This window comes from Scyliorhinus torazame, chromosome 8 (genome assembly GCF_047496885.1).
Source record: "Scyliorhinus torazame isolate Kashiwa2021f chromosome 8, sScyTor2.1, whole genome shotgun sequence".
Taxonomy (NCBI): domain Eukaryota; kingdom Metazoa; phylum Chordata; class Chondrichthyes; order Carcharhiniformes; family Scyliorhinidae; genus Scyliorhinus; species Scyliorhinus torazame.
In genome coordinates this window covers 66900178-66919576 of record NC_092714.1, presented here as the reverse complement: position 1 = coordinate 66919576, position 19399 = coordinate 66900178, and the positions used below count along the sequence as shown (strand labels likewise).

General features: G+C 43.8%; 1 protein-coding gene across 1 annotated transcript in view; it reads left to right on the top strand.

Moving 5' to 3' along the window:
* man1a2 (mannosidase, alpha, class 1A, member 2) overlaps positions 1–19399 on the top strand; it is a 180856-nt gene that overhangs the window by 109968 nt on the left and 51489 nt on the right. Inside the window, 2 exon segments of the mRNA XM_072513775.1 lie at positions 9441–9564; positions 11222–11315. Coding sequence (XP_072369876.1) covers positions 9441–9564; positions 11222–11315 — 218 coding nt within the window.

The window sequence follows — 19399 nt, the reverse complement described above, 5'->3', positions numbered from 1 at the left end:
TTCCTTTTTGGTAGGTCTAACATAGAGAGGAAATATACCGTAAATGGCAAAACTGTTTAGGAATATATAAAGTCAGAGATATTTAGGTGTGCAGGCCCACAGATCTTTGAACGTGACAACACAAGTAGACAAGGTAGTCGAGAAAGCATATGGAATGCTCGCCTTCATTGGACGGGACATTGAGTATAAAAACTGGCAAGTCATGCTACAGTTGTATAGAACCTTGATGAGACCGCACTTGGAATATTGTGCACAATTCTTGTCGCCACACTACCAGAAAGATGTAGAGGCTTTGGAGAGGATGCAGAGGCGGTTTACAGGATCTTGCCTGGTCTGGAGGGTGTTAGCTATGCGGAGAGGCTGAATAGACTCAAACTGTTTTCATTAGAAAAACGGCAGTTATGGGGTGATCTGATAGAGGTCTACAAGATTATGAGGGGCATGGATAGAGTGGATAGCAGGCACTCTTTCCGAGGGTGGAGGGGTCAGTCACCAGTGGGCATAGGTTTACGGTCTGTGGGGCAAAGTTTAGAGGCGATGTGCGAGGCAGGTTTTTTACGCAGTGCCTGGAACGCCAGGGGAGGTTGTGGAAGCAGATACATAACTGCTTTCAAAAGGCATCTTGACAAATACATGGATAGGATGCGTATAGAGGGATACGGCACAAAGAAGTGCTGAGGGTTTTGGCCACGGTTGGTATCATGACCGGTACAGGCTTGGAGGGCCGAAGACCCTGTTCCTGTGCTATATTGTTCTTTGTTCTTTGTATTGTTCAGAAGTGAGAATAACCCTTCTCTGAAACCCACCAAAGGGGGTCTGAAACCTGCCAAAGGGGGTTACCAAATTCCTTCATTTGATGGATATAAGGTTTATGGACACTGAAGTTGCCAATGTGGATATGTAGAACTGCACATTACCATTCTTATTACAGCTTTTTCAGATTTTCTGACTTGGTTGCCTGCATAATATGGATCACCAAGTCAAGTAGCATAATGCCTATAATTGAAGATAGCTTTGTACCCTTTAGTGATACAAGCATAGTGAATGAAAGTAAGCAAAGTTCATCTTCAATGGTGGTGTTATTGATTTGGTCTTTTCAGACCTGAAATCAAATTTGTTTGCTCATTGTCTCAACATTTGGCTGTGAATCACTTTTTTATATTTTAGAAGTACAGTTATTGACTAAATTGGAGTTTAGAAATATCTAGGGTTCGTGTTGTAACATCATGTCAGGCTTTGATAAAATTGCTCTATTTCTGGGTTATGGTAATGTCATTGTGGTTAAATACTGCTTTGCTCTGCACTCAAATTGGTGGCAAAGTTCCAATTTCTACAACTGAATTATTCCTGTAACTTCTATTCACTGATTTGTTTGTTCTTGGGCTGATGAGATGTGTTTTTACATTTTCTTTGATCAAAATTTAAGGGAACTATGTAAACTGGGAATATTACTTACCTTGCCCAATTCCCACACCCCAGTTCTACCACCTACATTAATTTTGAGGAAGGGGATAAAACAGATTGAATTAACTTGCATATGATTTTAGCATAACCTTGCTCAAGAAAAACTAATGTTCTCTGTTGGGCGTGGGAAAGAGGAAAGATTGCACAAATTAGGCCTGTTTTCGCTAGAATTTAGAAGGCTAAGGGGTGATCTGATCGAAACATTTTAAGATATTAACAAGAAAGACAAGGTAGATAAAGATAGTCTAAAAATGAGGGCTCAGGAGAGGTGTTAGGAAGCACCTCTTCACTCAAAGGGTAAGAACTCGCTCCCACAAACAGTAGTTGAAGCTAGAGTAGTTAAATTTAATTTCGAGATGGATAGATTTTTGTTAAGCAAAACCAAAGGCAGCTATATGGAGTTAGGCCACAGACCAGCCATGATCTCATTAAATGGCGGAACAGACTCGAGGAGCTGCTGTTCCTCTTTTCGTAACATAAAATATTCTGCTACACTTTTTCAGAAAATTTGATCATTAGAACATTTAATCTTTGTGACTTTGTCTACAGCCAAGTCACGTGGTATGTTTAAGGTAAATGGTGGTGAGAGAGGAGGTGCAATTTGTAACTGAACATGCCTCTTTTTCCAGTGCGATAGGCCGTTATTATGTATGGGCCTTGCAACGAGCAAGCATTCTTGCAGAGTTTGGCTCTCTTCATTTGGAGTTCCTCCACATTTCCTGTTTATTGGGGAATCCTGTTTATGAGGAGAAGGTAAAATCTGGGAGCAGATATGCCTAGTATTGATGTGCAACACTAAACTGCATTGCATGATTCTGAGAGTGGTCATGTTTCTGCTGTTCCTGTTGGTCTTTGTTTTGTTTCTAACCCATTTCAGAGATGTTTTCCCCATATACACTGCTGTTTTTAGCCAGAAATCCTTTACCAAGTATGAGTCGGGAAAGTACATGTTTTCACAAATCATTGTCACAGCTTATTTATGGAGGTCATAGTATTTGGTGTGGCATAAAGTTTTGATCTTGCAGTGTGATATTTTACGTGAGTTAAACTTTGGTGATAAATAACATCCATTTTTTAGATTATTCATTATTAATAGAATTGTTGATTTTCAGTTTGAGTTTTACTACTAGACAAAATTTATTATGTGAATGTCCAGAGTGAAATGTTTTGCATTGTGTCAGCAGGGTTCAGTTGGTCGGATTGGGTCTTGGAGCTATTAACCTAAACTGTCTTTATTCAGCATTTTTGGAAGTATTGTCCTTCATTGAGATAAGTGGAAGTCGTGCGTATCTTTTCTGGTTAAAGATCAAGAACCCAAAGCATTACTTGACACCTTAAAAGGAACTTTTATTGGGGTCCTGGATGACATTTTAGCTGTTAGAGTTTTAAAATAAAAACACAGATCAACTTGTCATTCGTCTCTCAATCTGTTTGTGGGATCCCACTGCATAAAATGGCCAGCATATTTGCCAGCTGAAGTCACTATTTGAATCATGTGGAAGATAAACTGTTTAATTCAACCAGGGGTTTACTTTGCTTTTTTCCAATACAATTTTATTCCTTCAGTACTTCAGTGCCTATATTCATGGAATCCTCTCTAGTGCAAGAGTATTGTCCAATCTTCATTGAACACCCATGTACAGTAGTAATTTAAATGTGTGAACTTACACTCTTCAACTTCTTGATTGTGGGCATGGAGCTCCCCACGAAGTCACAAACCATCCTGACCTGGAGCTATATCATTAATATTTTCCTGTCACTGGATCAGAATTGTAGGACTCCCTTCCTAACAGCACTGTGGGTGTATCTACACCATATGGACTGCAATAGTTCAAGAAGGTGACTCACCACCACCTTCTCGAGGGCAATTATGAATGAGCCACAAATGATGGCGTTGTCATCAACATGCACATCCCATTAAAGATTTTTTGAAAATCTGGTTTGTGCACTATCCTAAGATCACTTGGATTTAGCAGCAGTGTGGTAAATTGAGACAATCCTATTATTAAAAGCTATTGTATCACCTAATGCCTTTTTCAGAAGTTAATAAAAGTCATCATAAAGTGTTCAAATGTAGACCTGGAATCTGCATTATCTTTCCTTCCATGTATTTATTTCCATCACTTCTTCTGATCTTAAGTAGCTTAAAAGGTAAGAACAGACATAGTATGTTTTTACTGGCAACACCTGTCAAGTGAGAGTACCTTTAAGAAATTGGTGTTTATAAATGGGTGTGTATATAAGTATCTGTAGTGAGAGTACCTTTAAGAAATTAGTGTTTATTACTGCAGTGATGTCAGAGAGTGGGTGGAGCTGGGCTGTCTGTCAGCTTTTTACTTTCGTTTTAGGCTGTTTGCTGCAGGGTGTGTTTTAGTTTTGTTTTCAGAGCTGGATAGCTGCAGTCACAGCCAGAAGGTTTATTGGAGTCTTTCTGTAATCTAAAGAATGTAAATCGATCCTTTGGTGATTTAAAACTAATAACTGCTCTTAGTAGTGACTTTAACCTGATGTGCTTCTGCTGAAAGTTTTTTCTAAAAAGTCTTCTGGATGTTAAAAGGACAGCTTAACAATTACTTAGTGTTGTATTCTTTGGGGGTTGTATTTGAATTAATGGTTGCTAAGATGTTCACTGTATGTTTTAAAAAGGTTAACTTGAATTCATAGAGTAAACATTGTTTTGCTTTAAAAAAAATACTTTCCCATTTCTGCTGTACCACACCTGTAGAGTGGGTCGTGTGCGCCCCATACACAATCTATTAAAAGTTGTGGGTCAGGTAAACTCCATGATACACTTTGGGGTTCTCTAAACCCTGGTCCATAGCACACCTTAATAGTCCACAGATCTTGACTGTCATAACATTAAACGCAAACAGGTCCTCCTGTCTTGCATAAGACCTCTGTCACTTTTAGTATTAGAGAAGGGGATGGTCAATTGATGTACGTAAATCAGTGAATGTTCCCCTTAGTTGCCATGCTTTTGAAAAATGATGATTTTTAAAACTACCGACTGCCCTTGATGGCAGATATCTTGATTAATTTTTGTGTGGCATGTTACTGTGTTCTAGTAAATCAGTTGTTTTGTAGACTAGAACAGCAGCCAGCCTGCACACTGTTAGATTTCACAAGCAACAAATGAGATAAACAATCAGTATATCTGCTTTGGTTGGCCATATGCGAAGGATGTATCCCACTGTTTCAGGCGGGATAGAGGGGGATGTAAAAGGGGAGGCGGAGTTGCGCTACTTGTTCGGGAGAGTATTACAGCTATACAGCGAGAGGACACCTCAGAGGGCAGTGAGGCTATATGGGTAGAGATCAGGAATAAGAAGGGTGCAGTCACAATGTTGGGGGTATACTACAGGCCTCCCAACAGCCAGCGGGAGATAGAGGAGCAGATAGGTAGACAGATTTTGGAAAAGAGTAAAAACAACAGGGTTGTGGTGATGGGAGACTTCAACTTCCCCAATATTGACTGGGACTCACTTAGTGCCAGGGGCTTAGACGGGGCAGAGTTTGTAAGGAGCATCCAGGAGGGCTTCTTAAAACAATATGTAAACAGTCCAACTAGGGAAGGGGCGGTACTGGACCTGGTATTGGGGAATGAGCCCGGCCAGGTGGTAGATGTTTCAGTAGGGGAGCATTTCGGTAACAGTGACCACAATTCAGTAAGTTTTAAAGTACTGGTGGACAAGGATAAGAGTGGTCCGAGGATGAATGTGCTAAATTGGGGGAAGGCTAATTATAACAATATTAGGCGGGAACTGAAGAACATAGATTGGGGGCGGATGTTTGAGGGCAAATCAACATCTGACATGTGGGAGGCTTTCAAGTGTCAGTTGAAAGGAATACAGGACAGGCATGTTCCTGTGAGGAAGAAAGATAAATACGGCAATTTTCGGGAACCTTGGATGACGAGTGATATTGTAGGCCTCGTCAAAAAGAAAAAGGAGGCATTTGTCAGGGCTAAAAGGCTGGGAACAGACGAAGCCTGTGTGGCATATAAGGAAAGTAGGAAGGAACTTAAGCAAGGAGTCAGGAGGGCTAGAAGGGGTCATGAAAAGTCATTGGCAAATAGGGTTAAGGAAAATCCCAAGGCTTTTTACACGTACATAAAAAGCAAGAGGGTAGCCAGGGAAAGGGTTGGCCCACTGAAGGATAGGCAAGGGAATCTATGTGTGGAGCCAGAGGAAATGGGCGAGGTACTAAATGAATACTTTGCATCAGTATTCACCAAAGAGAAGGAATTGGTAGAGGTTGAGTCTGGAGAAGGGGGTATAGATAGCCTGGGTCACATTGTGATCCAAAAAGACGAGGTGTTGGGTGTCTTAAAAAATATTAAGGTAGATAAGTCCCCAGGGCCGGATGGGATCTACCCCAGAATACTGAAGGAGGCTGGAGAGGAAATTGCTGAGGCCTTGACAGAAATCTTTGGATCCTCGCTGTCTTCAGGGGATGTCCCGGAGGACTGGAGAATAGCCAATGTTGTTCCTCTGTTTAAGAAGGGTGGCAGGGATAATCCCGGGAACTACAGGCCGGTGAGCCTTACTTCAGTGGTAGGGAAATTACTGGAGAGAATTCTTCGAGACAGGATCTACTCCCATTTGGAAGCAAATGGACGTATTAGTGAGAGGCAGCACGGTTTTGTGAAGGGGAGGTCGTGTCTCACTAACTTGATAGAGTTTTTCGAGGAGGTCACTAAGATGATTGATGCAGGTAGGGCAGTAGATGTTGTCTATATGGACTTCAGTAAGGCCTTTGACAAGGTCCCTCATGGTAGACTAGTACAAAAGGTGAAGTCACACGGGATCAGGGGTGAACTGGCAAGGTGGATACAGAACTGGCTAGGCCATAGAAGGCAGAGGGTAGCAATGGAGGGATGCTTTTCTAATTGGAGGGCTGTGACCAGTGGTGTTCCACAGGGATCAGTGCTGGGACCTTTGCTCTTTGTAGTATATATAAATGATTTGGAGGAAAATGTAACTGGTCTGATTAGTAAGTTTGCAGACGACACAAAGGTTGGTGGAATTGCGGATAGCGATGAGGACTGTCTGAGGATACAGCAGGATTTAGATTGTCTGGAGACTTGGGCGGAGAGATGGCAGATGGAGTTTAACCTGGACAAATGTGAGGTAATGCATTTTGGAAGGGCTAATGCAGGTAGGGAATATACAGTGAATGGTAGAACCCTCAAGAGTATTGAAAGTCAGAGAGATCTAAGAGTACAGGTCCACAGATCACTGAAAGGGGCTACACAGGTGGAGAAGGTAGTCAAGAAGGCATACGGCATGCTTGCCTTCATTGGCCGGGGCATTGAGTATAAGAATTGGCAAGTCATGTTGCAGCTGTATAGAACCTTAATTAGGCCACACTTGGAGTATAGTGTTCAATTCTGGTCGCCACACTACCAGAAGGATTTGGAGGCTTTAGAGAGGGTGCAGAAGAGATTTACCAGAATGTTGCCTGGTATGGAGGGCATAAGCTATGAGGAGCGATTGAATAAATTCGGTTTGTTCTCACTGGAACGAAGGAGGTTGAGGGGCGACCTGATAGAGGTATACAAAATTATGAGGGGCATAGACAGAGTGGATAGTCAGAGGCTTTTCCCCAGGGTAGAGGGGTCAATTACTAGGGGGCATAGGTTTAAGGTGAGAGGGGCAAAGTTTAGATTAGATGTACGAGGCAAGTTTTTTACGCAGAGGGTAGTGGGTGCCTGGAACTCACTACCGGAGGAGGTAGTGGAAGCAGGGACGATAGGGACATTTAAGGGGCATCTTGACAAATATATGAATAGGATGGGAATAGAAGGATACGGACCCAGGAAGTGAAGAAGATTGTAGTTTAGTCGGGCAGTATGGTCGGCACGGGCTTGGAGGGCCGAAGGGCCGAAGGGCCTGTTCCTGTGCTGTACATTTCTTTGTTCTTTGTTGTTCTTTGTTTTCTGGATAAATCTATGGGATTTCTTTACATTCATTGAGTAGCCACCTCTGAAGGACAGCACGTCCTGCTTCCCACAGCATTATGCTGGTGTGTCAAACCAGATTATGCATTGAAGTCCTGATCCAGTGCTTGAACCCGCCATAGTGAACTGCAAGATTTTATTGAAGCTAGTCGTATTTGCTTTGTCATTCTGATGGGGCAGTCCTTGTGGCAATTTCATTTGGGCCACAATTTGTCTTCGGCGGTTAATCTACTGTCACAACTCACTTGTCACTTTGCCTGTGGGACCTGAGTTATTTTTGCCTTGGTCAGAATAATTTATGTAGCCTTGTTCAGAATTACTTTGTGCAAATACCAAAACCATAGTGGAAACAAAGAATAGTTGACTATCTATTGTTTTCATCTCAAAAGTAGAAGCCTGCATCAATGGTCAATCCACGATTGCTTCCTAGGCCCCTCCTGTGTTTCTGCTACTTGAAGCAGTTTATTAATTACATTTGATGAGCATTACTATGCCTATAACAATGCTTCAGAGATAGAACTTTGATTACTGGTGAAGCAGTCCATGCTGTGTGTGTGTGTGTGTGTGTGTGTGTGTGTGTGTGTTTGCGTGCGTGGTGCTGGTTGGTGGGTGGGTGCGGAGAGGACTTATTGTGTATGAGGAGAGTGGCGGATTAGTGCACGTGTGAGCGGGTGGTCAGGGTGAGGGGCTGATTACTGTGTGTGTGTGTGTGTATTTGTTAAATTGGGTCACGTTAGAACATAGTTCAGGAAGCGCTAGTGTAGAGGCTACATATTAGGTATGAATGTGAGGTAACTGCAAGTGTCTTCAAATGTACTTTTCCAAATATACTATTAATGTATAGGATTTACAAGCCTTAAAAAAATCATAAAGGATTGTATTGCTTACTGTTGATGCTCAATTTAATTCTGGACCACTGTCCATTAGTGCATCGGCCCATATTTTCAAAAGAATGGTTTTGAAAACAAGTATTTTTGTGTCCTTTTTCCTGATTTTGGCATGCTTTATGTCTCTGCTGCAGTTTCTCTGCTTGTGTTTAGGCATTCTAACATTCTATAATTCAGAAAATTCCAAGTTTAAAAATGCCTTGCTTCCCAAGCATTTTGGGCTGGAGAGGCTATACTGTATTTTGTCCGGAAGCAAACTGGGCCAAAGCAGAAGCTGAGTTCATGGTCAGAGTTAGAATTTCATGTGGATAATGTTGATATATTTGTGTTGGCAATGTTAAGGTAGCCATGGGTTAGATGTGGACTTGTTAGGCTAGGCCTAGAATCAAAGACATAACATGAGTGATGTTTGGACGTAGTGTGAGATCCAAAATGACTACTAGATGCTGAGAATAAAGTTAGCAGCAATCAGTGGAGATACCAGTGAGCAGTGACAAATAAAAAGAGGTTATTGATATCAAATTTAAGAAATTCTAAGTCATATGGCACTGATGGCTTATTCAGCTACCAATAAAAAAAACATTGAACTGAGGATGGGCTGACATCCACATTGATGCAGAAACTAGATTGTTTTGAATGATCATTTTAGTACAATTGAAATTGATGGTAAGATTCTAAATTCCAATTGAATACCTTCTGAAGACGAGAATAACCATTTTTTTTTAAAGGTAGGATTGATAAAATGCTGCAAATATAGTCTTGCAAAAAATGTACAACCGTTTTGCATGGTAGAACGTCAATGACATTGCTTTAACATGTGCTTTTGAGCGAGGAGACTATCTAATGACAACTTCTACATGGCATTCACAAGAAATTGTTAAAAGAAGATAAATAAGTGTTTAAGATAAAATAAAGATGATGCCACTATTGGTCACCAAATATTTATTTTATGTTTACATTGTAAGATTTTGTTTTCTCTCTCTAAAATGGCTATTTATGTTATCCCTGATTAAGTAGTCATTAGGATCTGTTTGCTTGCAGTTTTTAGTGTGCTTAACCATCTGATCACTGGCTTTGCTCTTCTGTTTGTGATTATATGTTTGTTGTTGCCTGGGTTCTTGATTTGCCAGTGGTGTTGGACGGAACTGGGGATGGGCATCTGCTGGGAGTAGCATTTTGTCTGAATTTGGGACTCTGCATTTGGAGTTTGTGCATCTGAGCTACCTGACAGGGGACCCCATCTACTACAAAAAAGTAAGTGAGTGCTGGACAATTATTATATAGTGTGGTACTACTCTAGTCATAATGCTCTAATTGTAATATGTGAGAAGCTACTGAATGTTAATTTCCAACATTTTCTACTTATTGGGGTGCATTTCAGATAGTTGCTTGGCTTCTGCAAAATTGTTTTGGACCGTTCATCTTAGATGATGTATTAAATTTCTATTCATGAATGAAAAATGAATAAAACCCTGACCACAACTATAGGTGTGTCCTTCAAATCGGTACGTTATTGGAGAAAGTGACAACTGATAGTTACAGTTATCTAGTAACTTGTGCTTTAGGATTCATGACCCCAAGTTCATGATTTGAAATCCCAACAGTTGATGCTGTAATATTGAATTCAATAAATCCTTTAGTTTTGTTGGATAACATCAAGAAATTGCCACGAAACAGCCAGATTGTCGTCATTATTCTAATTGGTTTGCTAATACCCTTCAGGGTTAGAACATGCCACGCCTACCAAATGTAAATCCTTTATTTAGTCTTCATGCCCTCAAGTTTGTCGGGACTGGAAAATGTTGCTCGGATTTATTTGATGCTTGTAGCTTTGTGGATTGAGAACTGAAACAACAACCCTTCAATTAGTGCAACTTCAGCCATGAATTATATAAATGGTTAATCTTTTGAATGCAGAATATTAATTGCAAAATTTTAAATTGTGTATATTTATTATGACGAAAGCTATTCTGAAATAGAATTAGTGTAATAGTTGGTGTAATAACTGTTGCACTCTTAATCTACAATGTTGAAATTAACAAAAATCTCATTCTGATTTAGAAAGTGTTTTTAATCAGTTAAATCTGAATCTACAGTGTCATTGCCGTTTTGATCAGAGGCAATGTAGTTAATCTGGAATGCTACTTAAACATTCCAATGTCGTGTTTGATGAGAATCTCAGTTCTCAGCCACTAGACTGCCTATTGACTCGCAGTGAGCACGCAACCTGCATATGAATATGTGCATTGATATTGATAGTGGGTAGGTTTTTCCACAATCCTATCTCTGGAAACAGGTAATACATGATGGGCCTGGTACTCTAGTAATTCTTCTCAGTAAAATGTTCATCTTCTCGGTAAAATGTTTTGGGGGTTCAGGTCTGAGAACTGATATTTGAATCTGCTTGTCTTAGTTCCACATTGCAAGCATGTCTGTGTTTGTGACAGAGTAATTTAACGGTAGCATCAGTGAAGGCCATAACTTGGACCACCTGAATAATGGCACAGTGGCTAGCACTGCTGCCTCACAGCACCAGGGCCCAGGTTTAATTGGGTGTCTGTGTGGAGTTTGTACGTACTCCCCATGTTTCCTCAGGATGCTCTGGTTTCCTCCCACAGGTTGGGTGGATTGGCAATGCTAAATTGCCCCTTAGTGTCCAAAGATGTGTAGTTAGGTGGGATTATTGGGATACAGTGCTCTTTCAGAGGGTCGGTGTAGACTCAATGGGCCGAAGGGCCTCCTGCTGCACTGTAGGAATTATATGTTTGATGCATTCATACCTGAAAGACGATGATAAAGATAATTGTTAAATTTGTGGAAATAATGAATATAGAAATAAAAGAACTTTGATGATTGGAAATGAATATAAATAGTACCACAATTGACAAAATACATTTGAAACTAATTGCAGGTGTTGCACATTCGGCAGTTGTTGCAGAAAATGGATAGACCTAATGGCCTCTACCCCAACTACCTTAATCCAAGGACAGGGCGTTGGGGCCAACGTGAGTATTATTTTGTACTTGGAGAATAATAATTGTTCACAGGACTGAAGGTCCGATTTTAGGTCATGCTAATTGTGCAAAGTGCTTTTGAAATGCAATGTATTAATTTTTTTAAATCCTGGTCAATAAGCTTGTTACTTGATACACTATGAGGCTAATTTAAAAAAACTGTTCTGAGCATTGAACCCTGATTTCACAATTGGTACCTGATAAAATCAGAGCTACAGATTTAATTCTAGTCAGGCCCTGTGCTGAGGGCAAAGCTTTTTAAAATTACACCACCTATTTATTTGATGTTAAAAGTAGTTGATTCTAATTATCTGGTTCTTATTTCCCAAAATTGTATGTATGTTTATTGGATTCAAATGTTAACCATTTAAGTTCTTCTTTAACAGCATAGTTAACAATACTTTATTCCTTTGCTCCAAATGCCACCTTTGACCACTTTTTTTTTTCAAAGACACTGCAACAAATGGCACTCCAAAAAGCTGAACCTATGCTGAGTGCTGCTGACTATCTTTCCTTTTCTCCTTGTAAAAAGTCTTGTAGTTGGGGTGGGACTTGACTGAGCCAAGCCATTTTCATCTGTCGTGTTTTTTTATTTTCATTGATAAGAATGGGGAAAGATGCAAAATGAGTTGGCAACTTACTTTCGTTTAAGATCTGATCCATTCCGTTTCGTTGTCCCACGTTTACTCCAGAAATATTGTTGAAGAACCTAAGGCACATCCTATTAATTGGTTGGAATATAGAAAATGTACCACACAGAATGGAGGCCGTTCGGCCCATTGTGTCTGCATCCATGAAGAGCTGCCATTCTAACCCAACTTTCCTGCACTTGATCTGTAGGCCAAGCTACAGTTCTTCAGCCAGACATCCAAGTATGTTTTAAATGTGGTGACAATTTATGCCTCTGCCACCTTTTCAGGCAGTGACTTCCAGGTGCTACCACCTTCTGGATGAAAATCTGTTTCCTCACCTCCCCTCTAATTATTCTATCAGTTACTTTCGATAAAAGCCCACTGTTTTTTGACCTCTCTGCTAAGGTAAATAGGTTGTCCCTATTTACTCTAGGCCCCTCAATTAAGTCATTCCATAGAATCCTCTGTTCCAAAGAAAACAACCGTTGCCTATTATATCTTTCCTCAGCTAAGGTTTTCCGGTCCTGGCAAGATCCTCTTAAATCTGCCCCTCACACTCTCCGGTGCAGTCACATCTTTCTGTAATGAAAGCAAAAAATACTGGACAATCTCAGCAGGTCTGACAGCATTTGTGGAGAGAGAAGGGAGCTAACATTTAGAGTCTGGATGACTCTTTGTCAAACCTTTGACAATAGTCACTCGTATTGCTATGGGTCTGGAGTCAAATGTATGCCAGACGAGGTAAAGATCGCAGATTTCCTTCCCTAAAGGACTTTAGTGCACCTGATGGGTTTTTACAACAATCAATGATAGTTTCATGGACTAGCTATGAATTGCAGGTTTTATTAATTTAATTTAAATTCCACCAGCTGTTGGGATTTGAACCTGTATCGCCAGGGCAGTAGTCTCGACTCTAGATTACTAGTTCAGTGATACTGCCATTAATCCACTATCTCCCCCTATTGAGAAAACAAAATCCATAGAATCCTGCAGTGAGGAAGGAGGCCATTCAGCCCATCAAGTCTGCACCGACCCTCCGAAAGAGCACTCTCCACCTCGACCCAATCCTTGCCCTATCGTGTTAACCCCCCATGCAGTGATCATGGTCAATCCACCTAACCTGCACACCTTTGACCTGTGGGAGGAACCCGACACGAGGAGAATGTGAAAACGCCGCACAGTTAGTAACCCAAAGCCAGAATTGAACCTGGGTCCCTGGCACTGAGGCAACAGTGTTAACCACTGTGCCACAAACAATGTGGTTGATGTTCTGAACCAAAAAGTATCGTTGGCAATTAATTTTGGTAAATATGGTGAGGCGATTGCACAGTGGTATTGTCGCTGGACTAGTAATCCAGAGATCCAGGATAATGATCTGGGGACCCAGGTTCGAATCCCATCATGACAGGTGATGAAATTTAAACTCAATAAAATATCTAGGGCGTCAATTCTCCGACCCCCCCCGCCGGGTCGGAGAATGGCCGTAGGCCGCCGTGAATCCCGCCCCCGCCGAAGTCTCCAGTACCGGAGATTGGGCGGGGGCGGGAATCGGGCCGCACCGGTTGGCGGGACCCCCCACTGGATTCTCCGGCCCGGATGGGCTGAAGTCCCGCCCAGGAATTGCCTGTCCCGCCGGCGTAAATCAAACCTGGTATTTACCGGCGGGACCAGGCGGCGTGGGCGGGCTCCGGGGTCCTGGGGGGGGGCACGGGGCGATCTGACCCCGGGGGGTGCCCCCACGGTGGCCTGGCCCGCGATCGGGGCCCACCGATCCGCGGGCGGGCCTGTGCCGTGGGGGCACTCTTTCCTTTCCGCCTCCGCTACGGCCTCCACCATGGCGGAGGCGGAAGAGACTCTCCCCACTGCGCATGCGTGGGAAACTGACAGCGGCCGCTGACGCTCCCGCGCATGCGCCGGGAAACTGACAGCGGCCGCTGACGCTCCCGCGCATGCGCCGCATTTCCGCGCCAGCTGGCGGGGCAACAAACGCCATTTCCGCCAGCTGGCGGGGCGGAAATCCCTCCGGCGTCGCCTAGCCCCTCAATGTTGGGGCTAGGCCGCCAAAGATGCGGAGCATTCCGCACCTTTGGGCCGGCGCGATGCCCGTCTGATTGGCGCCGTCTTTGGCGCCAGTCGGCGGACATCCCGCCGTTGGGGGAGAATTTCGCCCCTGGAATTAAAAAGTCTAATGAGGACCACAAAACCATTGTCGATTGTTGTAAAAACTCATCTGGTTCACTGATGTCCTTTAGGGGAAGGAAATTTGTCAATCTTACCTGGTCTGGCCTATATGTGACTCCAGACCCACACCAATGTGGTTGACTCTTAAATGCCCTCTGAAATGGCCTAGCAAGCTATTCAGTTGCATTCAACTGCTACAAAAACACAAAAAAAGGAATGAAACCGGCAGACCACCCAGCATTGAACCAGGCACCGGAAATGACGACGGCAAACCCAGCCCTGACGACCCTGCAAAGTCCTCCATACTAACACCTGGGGCGTGTGCCAGAGTTGGGAGAACTGACTCTCAGACCCGTTAAGCAATAGCCTGACATGGTCATGCTCACAGAATCAAACGTTACAGACAATGTCCCAGACATCACTATCACCATCCCTGTGTATGTCCTGATCAACAACAGATGGCGGCACAGTGGTATACAGTCGGGACGGAGTTGCCCTGGGAGTCCTCAACATCGACTCTGGACCCCATGACGTCTCGTGGCTTCAGGTTAAACATGGGCAAGGAAACCTCTTGCTGATTACCACATACCAACCACCATCAGCTGATGAATCAGTACTCCTCCATGTTGAACACCACTTGGAGGAATCACTAAGGGTGACAATGGCATAGAATATGTTCTGGGTGGGGGACTTCAATGTGGCTCGGTCGTGCCACCACAGACCAAGGTGGTCAGGTCCTAAAGGACATAGCTGCTAGACTGGGACTGCAGCAGATGGTGAGGAAACCAACAAGAGGGAAAAACATACTTGACCTCATCCTCACCAGTCTGCCTGCTGCAGATGCATCTGTCAATGACTGTATCGGTAGAAGTAACCACCGCACAGTCCTTATGGAGACAAAGTCCTGTCTTCACATTGAGGATATCCTTTATCGTATTGTGTGGCACTATCACTGTGCTAAATGGGATGGACCTTGGACAGATCTAGCGACTCAAGACTGGCATCCATGAGGTGCTGTGGGCCATCAGCAGCAGCAGAATTGTATTCGACCACAATCTGCAACCTCATGGCCTGGCATATCCCCCACTCTACCATTACCACCAAACCAGGGGATCAACTCTGGTTCAGTGAAGAGTGCAGGAGAGCATGCCAGGAGCAACACATGCATACCGGAAAATTAGGTGTCGACCTGGTGAAGCTACAATACAGGACTACTTGTGTGCCAAACAGCAAGTAATAGACAGAGCTAAGCGATTCTACAACAAACGCATCAGAGTTAAGCTCTGTAGTCCTGCCACATCCAGCCGTGAATGGTGGTAGACAATTAAACAACTCCCTGGAGGATGAGGCTCCACAAATATCCCCATCCTCCATGATGGAGGAGTCCAGCATGTATGTGCAAAAGACGAGGCTGTGGCATTCTCAACAATCTTCAGCCAGAAATGCCGAGTGGATGATCCATCTTGGTCTCCTCCGGAGTTCCCCAGCATTACAGATGTCTTTCAGCCAATACGATTCACTCCACATGATATCAAACAGCTGAAGGCACAGGATACTGCAAAGGCTATGGGCCCTGACAATATCCCGGCAGTAGTACTGAAGACTTGTGCTCCAGAACTTGCCGCAACCCTAGCCAAGCTGCTCCAGGACAGCTACAACACTGGCATCTCCCCAGCAATGTGGAAAATTGCCCTGGTGTATCCTGAACATAAGAAGCAGGACAAATCCAACCCAGCCAGTTACTGCCATTTCAGTCTACTCCATCATCAGCAAAGAGATGGAAGGAGTCATCAACAGTGCTATCAAGCGGCACTTACTCAGTAATGACCTGCTCACTGACGCTCAGTTTGGGTTCCACCAGGGTCACTCAGCCCTTACCTCATTACAACTTTGGTTCAAATAAGGACAAAAGAGCTGAATGCCAGAGATGAGATGAGAGTGACTGCCCTTGCCATCAAGGCAGCATTTGACTGAGTATGGCATCAAGGTGCCCTAGCTACACTGGAGTCAATGGGAAGTGGGGGGGGGGGGGGGGGGGGGGGGGGGGGGAAATTCTCATCTGGTTGGAGTCATACCTGGCACAAAGGAAGGTGGTTGGAGGTCAATCATCTCAGCTCCAGGACATCACTGCAGGAGTTACTGTGGATAGTGTCCTCGGCCCAACCATCATCAGCTGCTTCATCAATGACCTCCATTCCATCATAAGGTCAGAAGTGGGAATGTTTGCGGATGACTACACAATGTTCAGCACCACTCGCCGCCACTCAGATAATGAAGCAAGACCTGGACAATATCCAGGCTTGGGCTGACAAGTGGCAAGTTACATTCATGCCACACAAGTGCCAAGTAATGACCATATCCTACAAGACATGATCTCACCACCTCCCCATAACATTCGATGGCATTGCCATCGCTGAATTTCCCCCACAATCAACATCCTGGGAGTTGCCATTGATCAGAAACTGAACTGGACTAGTCACATTAATACTGTAGCTACCAGGGCAGGTCAAAGGCTAGGAATCCTACCCCCCCCCCCCCCCCCCCCCCCCCCCAAAAGCCTGTCCAGCATCTACATGGCACAAGTCAGGAGTGTAATGGAATACTCTCCACTTGCCTGGATGAGTGCAGCTCCATCAACACGCAAAAAGCTCAACACACTTGGATGAGTGCAGCTCCATCAACACCCAAAAAGCTCCCATAATCCAAAACAACGCAGCCCGCTTGATTGCTACCCCTTCCACAAACATTCAGACCCTGCTCCACCGATGAACAGTGACAGCCATGTGTACCATCTACAAGATGCACTGCAGTAACTCACCAAGGTTCCTTCCACAGCACCTTCCAAACCCACAAACACTACCATTTAGAGAGATGAGCAGCAGATACCTGGAAACCCCAGTTACCTGGAGGTTCCCCTCCAAGTCACTCACCACCCTGACTTGGAAATATATTGCCGTTCCTTCACTGTCGCTGGGACAACATCTGGAACTCCCTCCCTTGAACATCTTTGCTTCTAGCTCCTTTCAAGAATCATCTGTGGATCATAGCGGCAGCTCATCTTGCTGGTAAATGCCCTCTTTTTGCCAGAACTGGGTAGTGCATTCATTTATGCTAACACAGCATCTCTGGGATAGTGCAGTTGGGTCTCACATCTATTGCTGCATTTCCCCAGCTGCAGTGCTTTGTTGTGCCCAACAATGCACCCAGTAACTGGCCAGTGCGTTCCATCAACAGGAAGGGTTTCCTCTCCCTTGATGTCTAACTGGACTGAGGCCACAATAAGAGCTTCCTCTACGTGTGCGATTGTAACAGCTGCCATGAGAGCTTCATTCTCTGTCAGTTCGGGTTGCTTCAGATCTTCACCCCAAAGCACATGGATGGATCCTAGGGAACCAAGGAAATCCCTTGAAGGGATGGCCACTGATACCTCTAAGGAAGCCCAGACAGAAGCACAAAGGCTATACAACCAATGCCATCTTATTCAGTAGGACAACTATTGAGCAGGCATCAGGCTTCTAAAGATGAAACTCCAGTGCCTGGGCCAATTGGGTGGTGCCCTACATTGTGCATAACCAGGTGGGTGGTGGTGTGGTTAGTTTTCTCCTGCCTTTTATTCATACTATTTTGGTGTTTGCTTTTACTTTTATTCTCCATGTCTGGCTAAATTACCACAATTGGCAACATGAGAGAAGAACATTTTATTTTAATTAATGAGCAATTCGATTGCTTGCAACATTTAACCATTTTGAGACTATTATAAACATTGACCGTCAACTGGAGGACAGGCCATATCTCAAAAGTAGCAGGGCTTTAAATATTCAATTTCAAGAAATTTATCCTATTTACAATGCAAATTATTCCGAAGCACTTGAGATTGTTGTAGTCAATATAAATTACATTCAGCAGAGAAAAAATTTGGGTTTTGTCAATTGTTTTCCTCTGAAATGTTTAAAGAATAGTTACAAATGTGAGGTAATGCATTTTGGAAGGTCTAATGCAGGTAGGGAATATACAGTGAATGGTAGAACCCTCAAGAGTATTGAAAGTCAGAGAGATCTAGGAGTACAGGTCCACAGGTCACTGAAAGGGGCAACACAGGTGGAGAAGGTAGTCAAGAAGGCATACGGCATGCTTGCCTTCATTGGCCGGGGCATTGAGTATCAGAATTGGCAAGTCATGTTGCAGCTGTATAGAACCTTAGTTAGGCCACACTTGGAGTATAGAGTACAATTCTGGTCGCCACACTACCAGAAGGATGTGGAGGCTTTAGAGAGGGTGCAGAAGAGATTTTCCAGAATGTTGCCTGGTATGGAGGGCATTAGCTATGAGGAGCGGTTGAATAAACTCGGTTTGTTCTCACTGGAACGAAGGAGGATGAGGGGCGACCTGATAGAGGTCTACAAAATTATGAGGGGCATAGACAGAGTGGATAGTCAGAGGCTTTTCCCCAGGGTAGAGGGGTCAATTACTAGGGGGCATAGGTTTAAGGTGAGAGGGGCAAGGTTTAGAGTAGATGTACGAGGCAAGTTTTTTACACAGGGGGTAGTGGGAGCCTGGAACTCGCTACCGGAGGAGGTGGTGGAAGCAGGGACGATAGTGACATTTAAGGGGCATCTTGACAAATACATGAATAGGATGGGAATAGAGGGATACGGACCCAGGAAGTGTAGAAGATTGTAGTTTAGTCGGGCAGCATGGTCGGCACGGGCTTGGAGGGCCGAAGGGCCTGTTCCTGTGCTGTACATTTCTTTGTTCTTTGATCTGGGCATCGGAGTCTGATCCACAAAGCCACACTCAACCTGGTTCATTCTGCAATGACTTCCATGCTGATACTTGGAACTTTCACCAAAATTGACAGAGCTGACCCACAGACTAGTCAAACAACAGCCTGACATTCATACTTCCCCATAACTATTCCTAGGTATATCCTGTCCACTGATATGACAAGCCCAGCAGAGGTGGTGGTACTGTGGTATACAGTTAGGAATGAGTGATCTTCAATATCGACTCTGCACTCCATGAAGTCTCATGGCATCAGGTCAAACATGGTCATGAAAGACTCCTGCTGGTTATCACCTACTGCCCTCACTCAAATGATCTGTATCCCTCCATGTTTAACACCACTTGGAAGGGACACCTAAAGTTAGCAAGGGCAGAGAATGTATTATTGGTGGGAGACTTTAATGCTAATTACCAAGAATACCTCAATAGCACTTCAACTGGCTAAATTGACTGAGTCCTGAAGGACATAGTTGCGCAGAT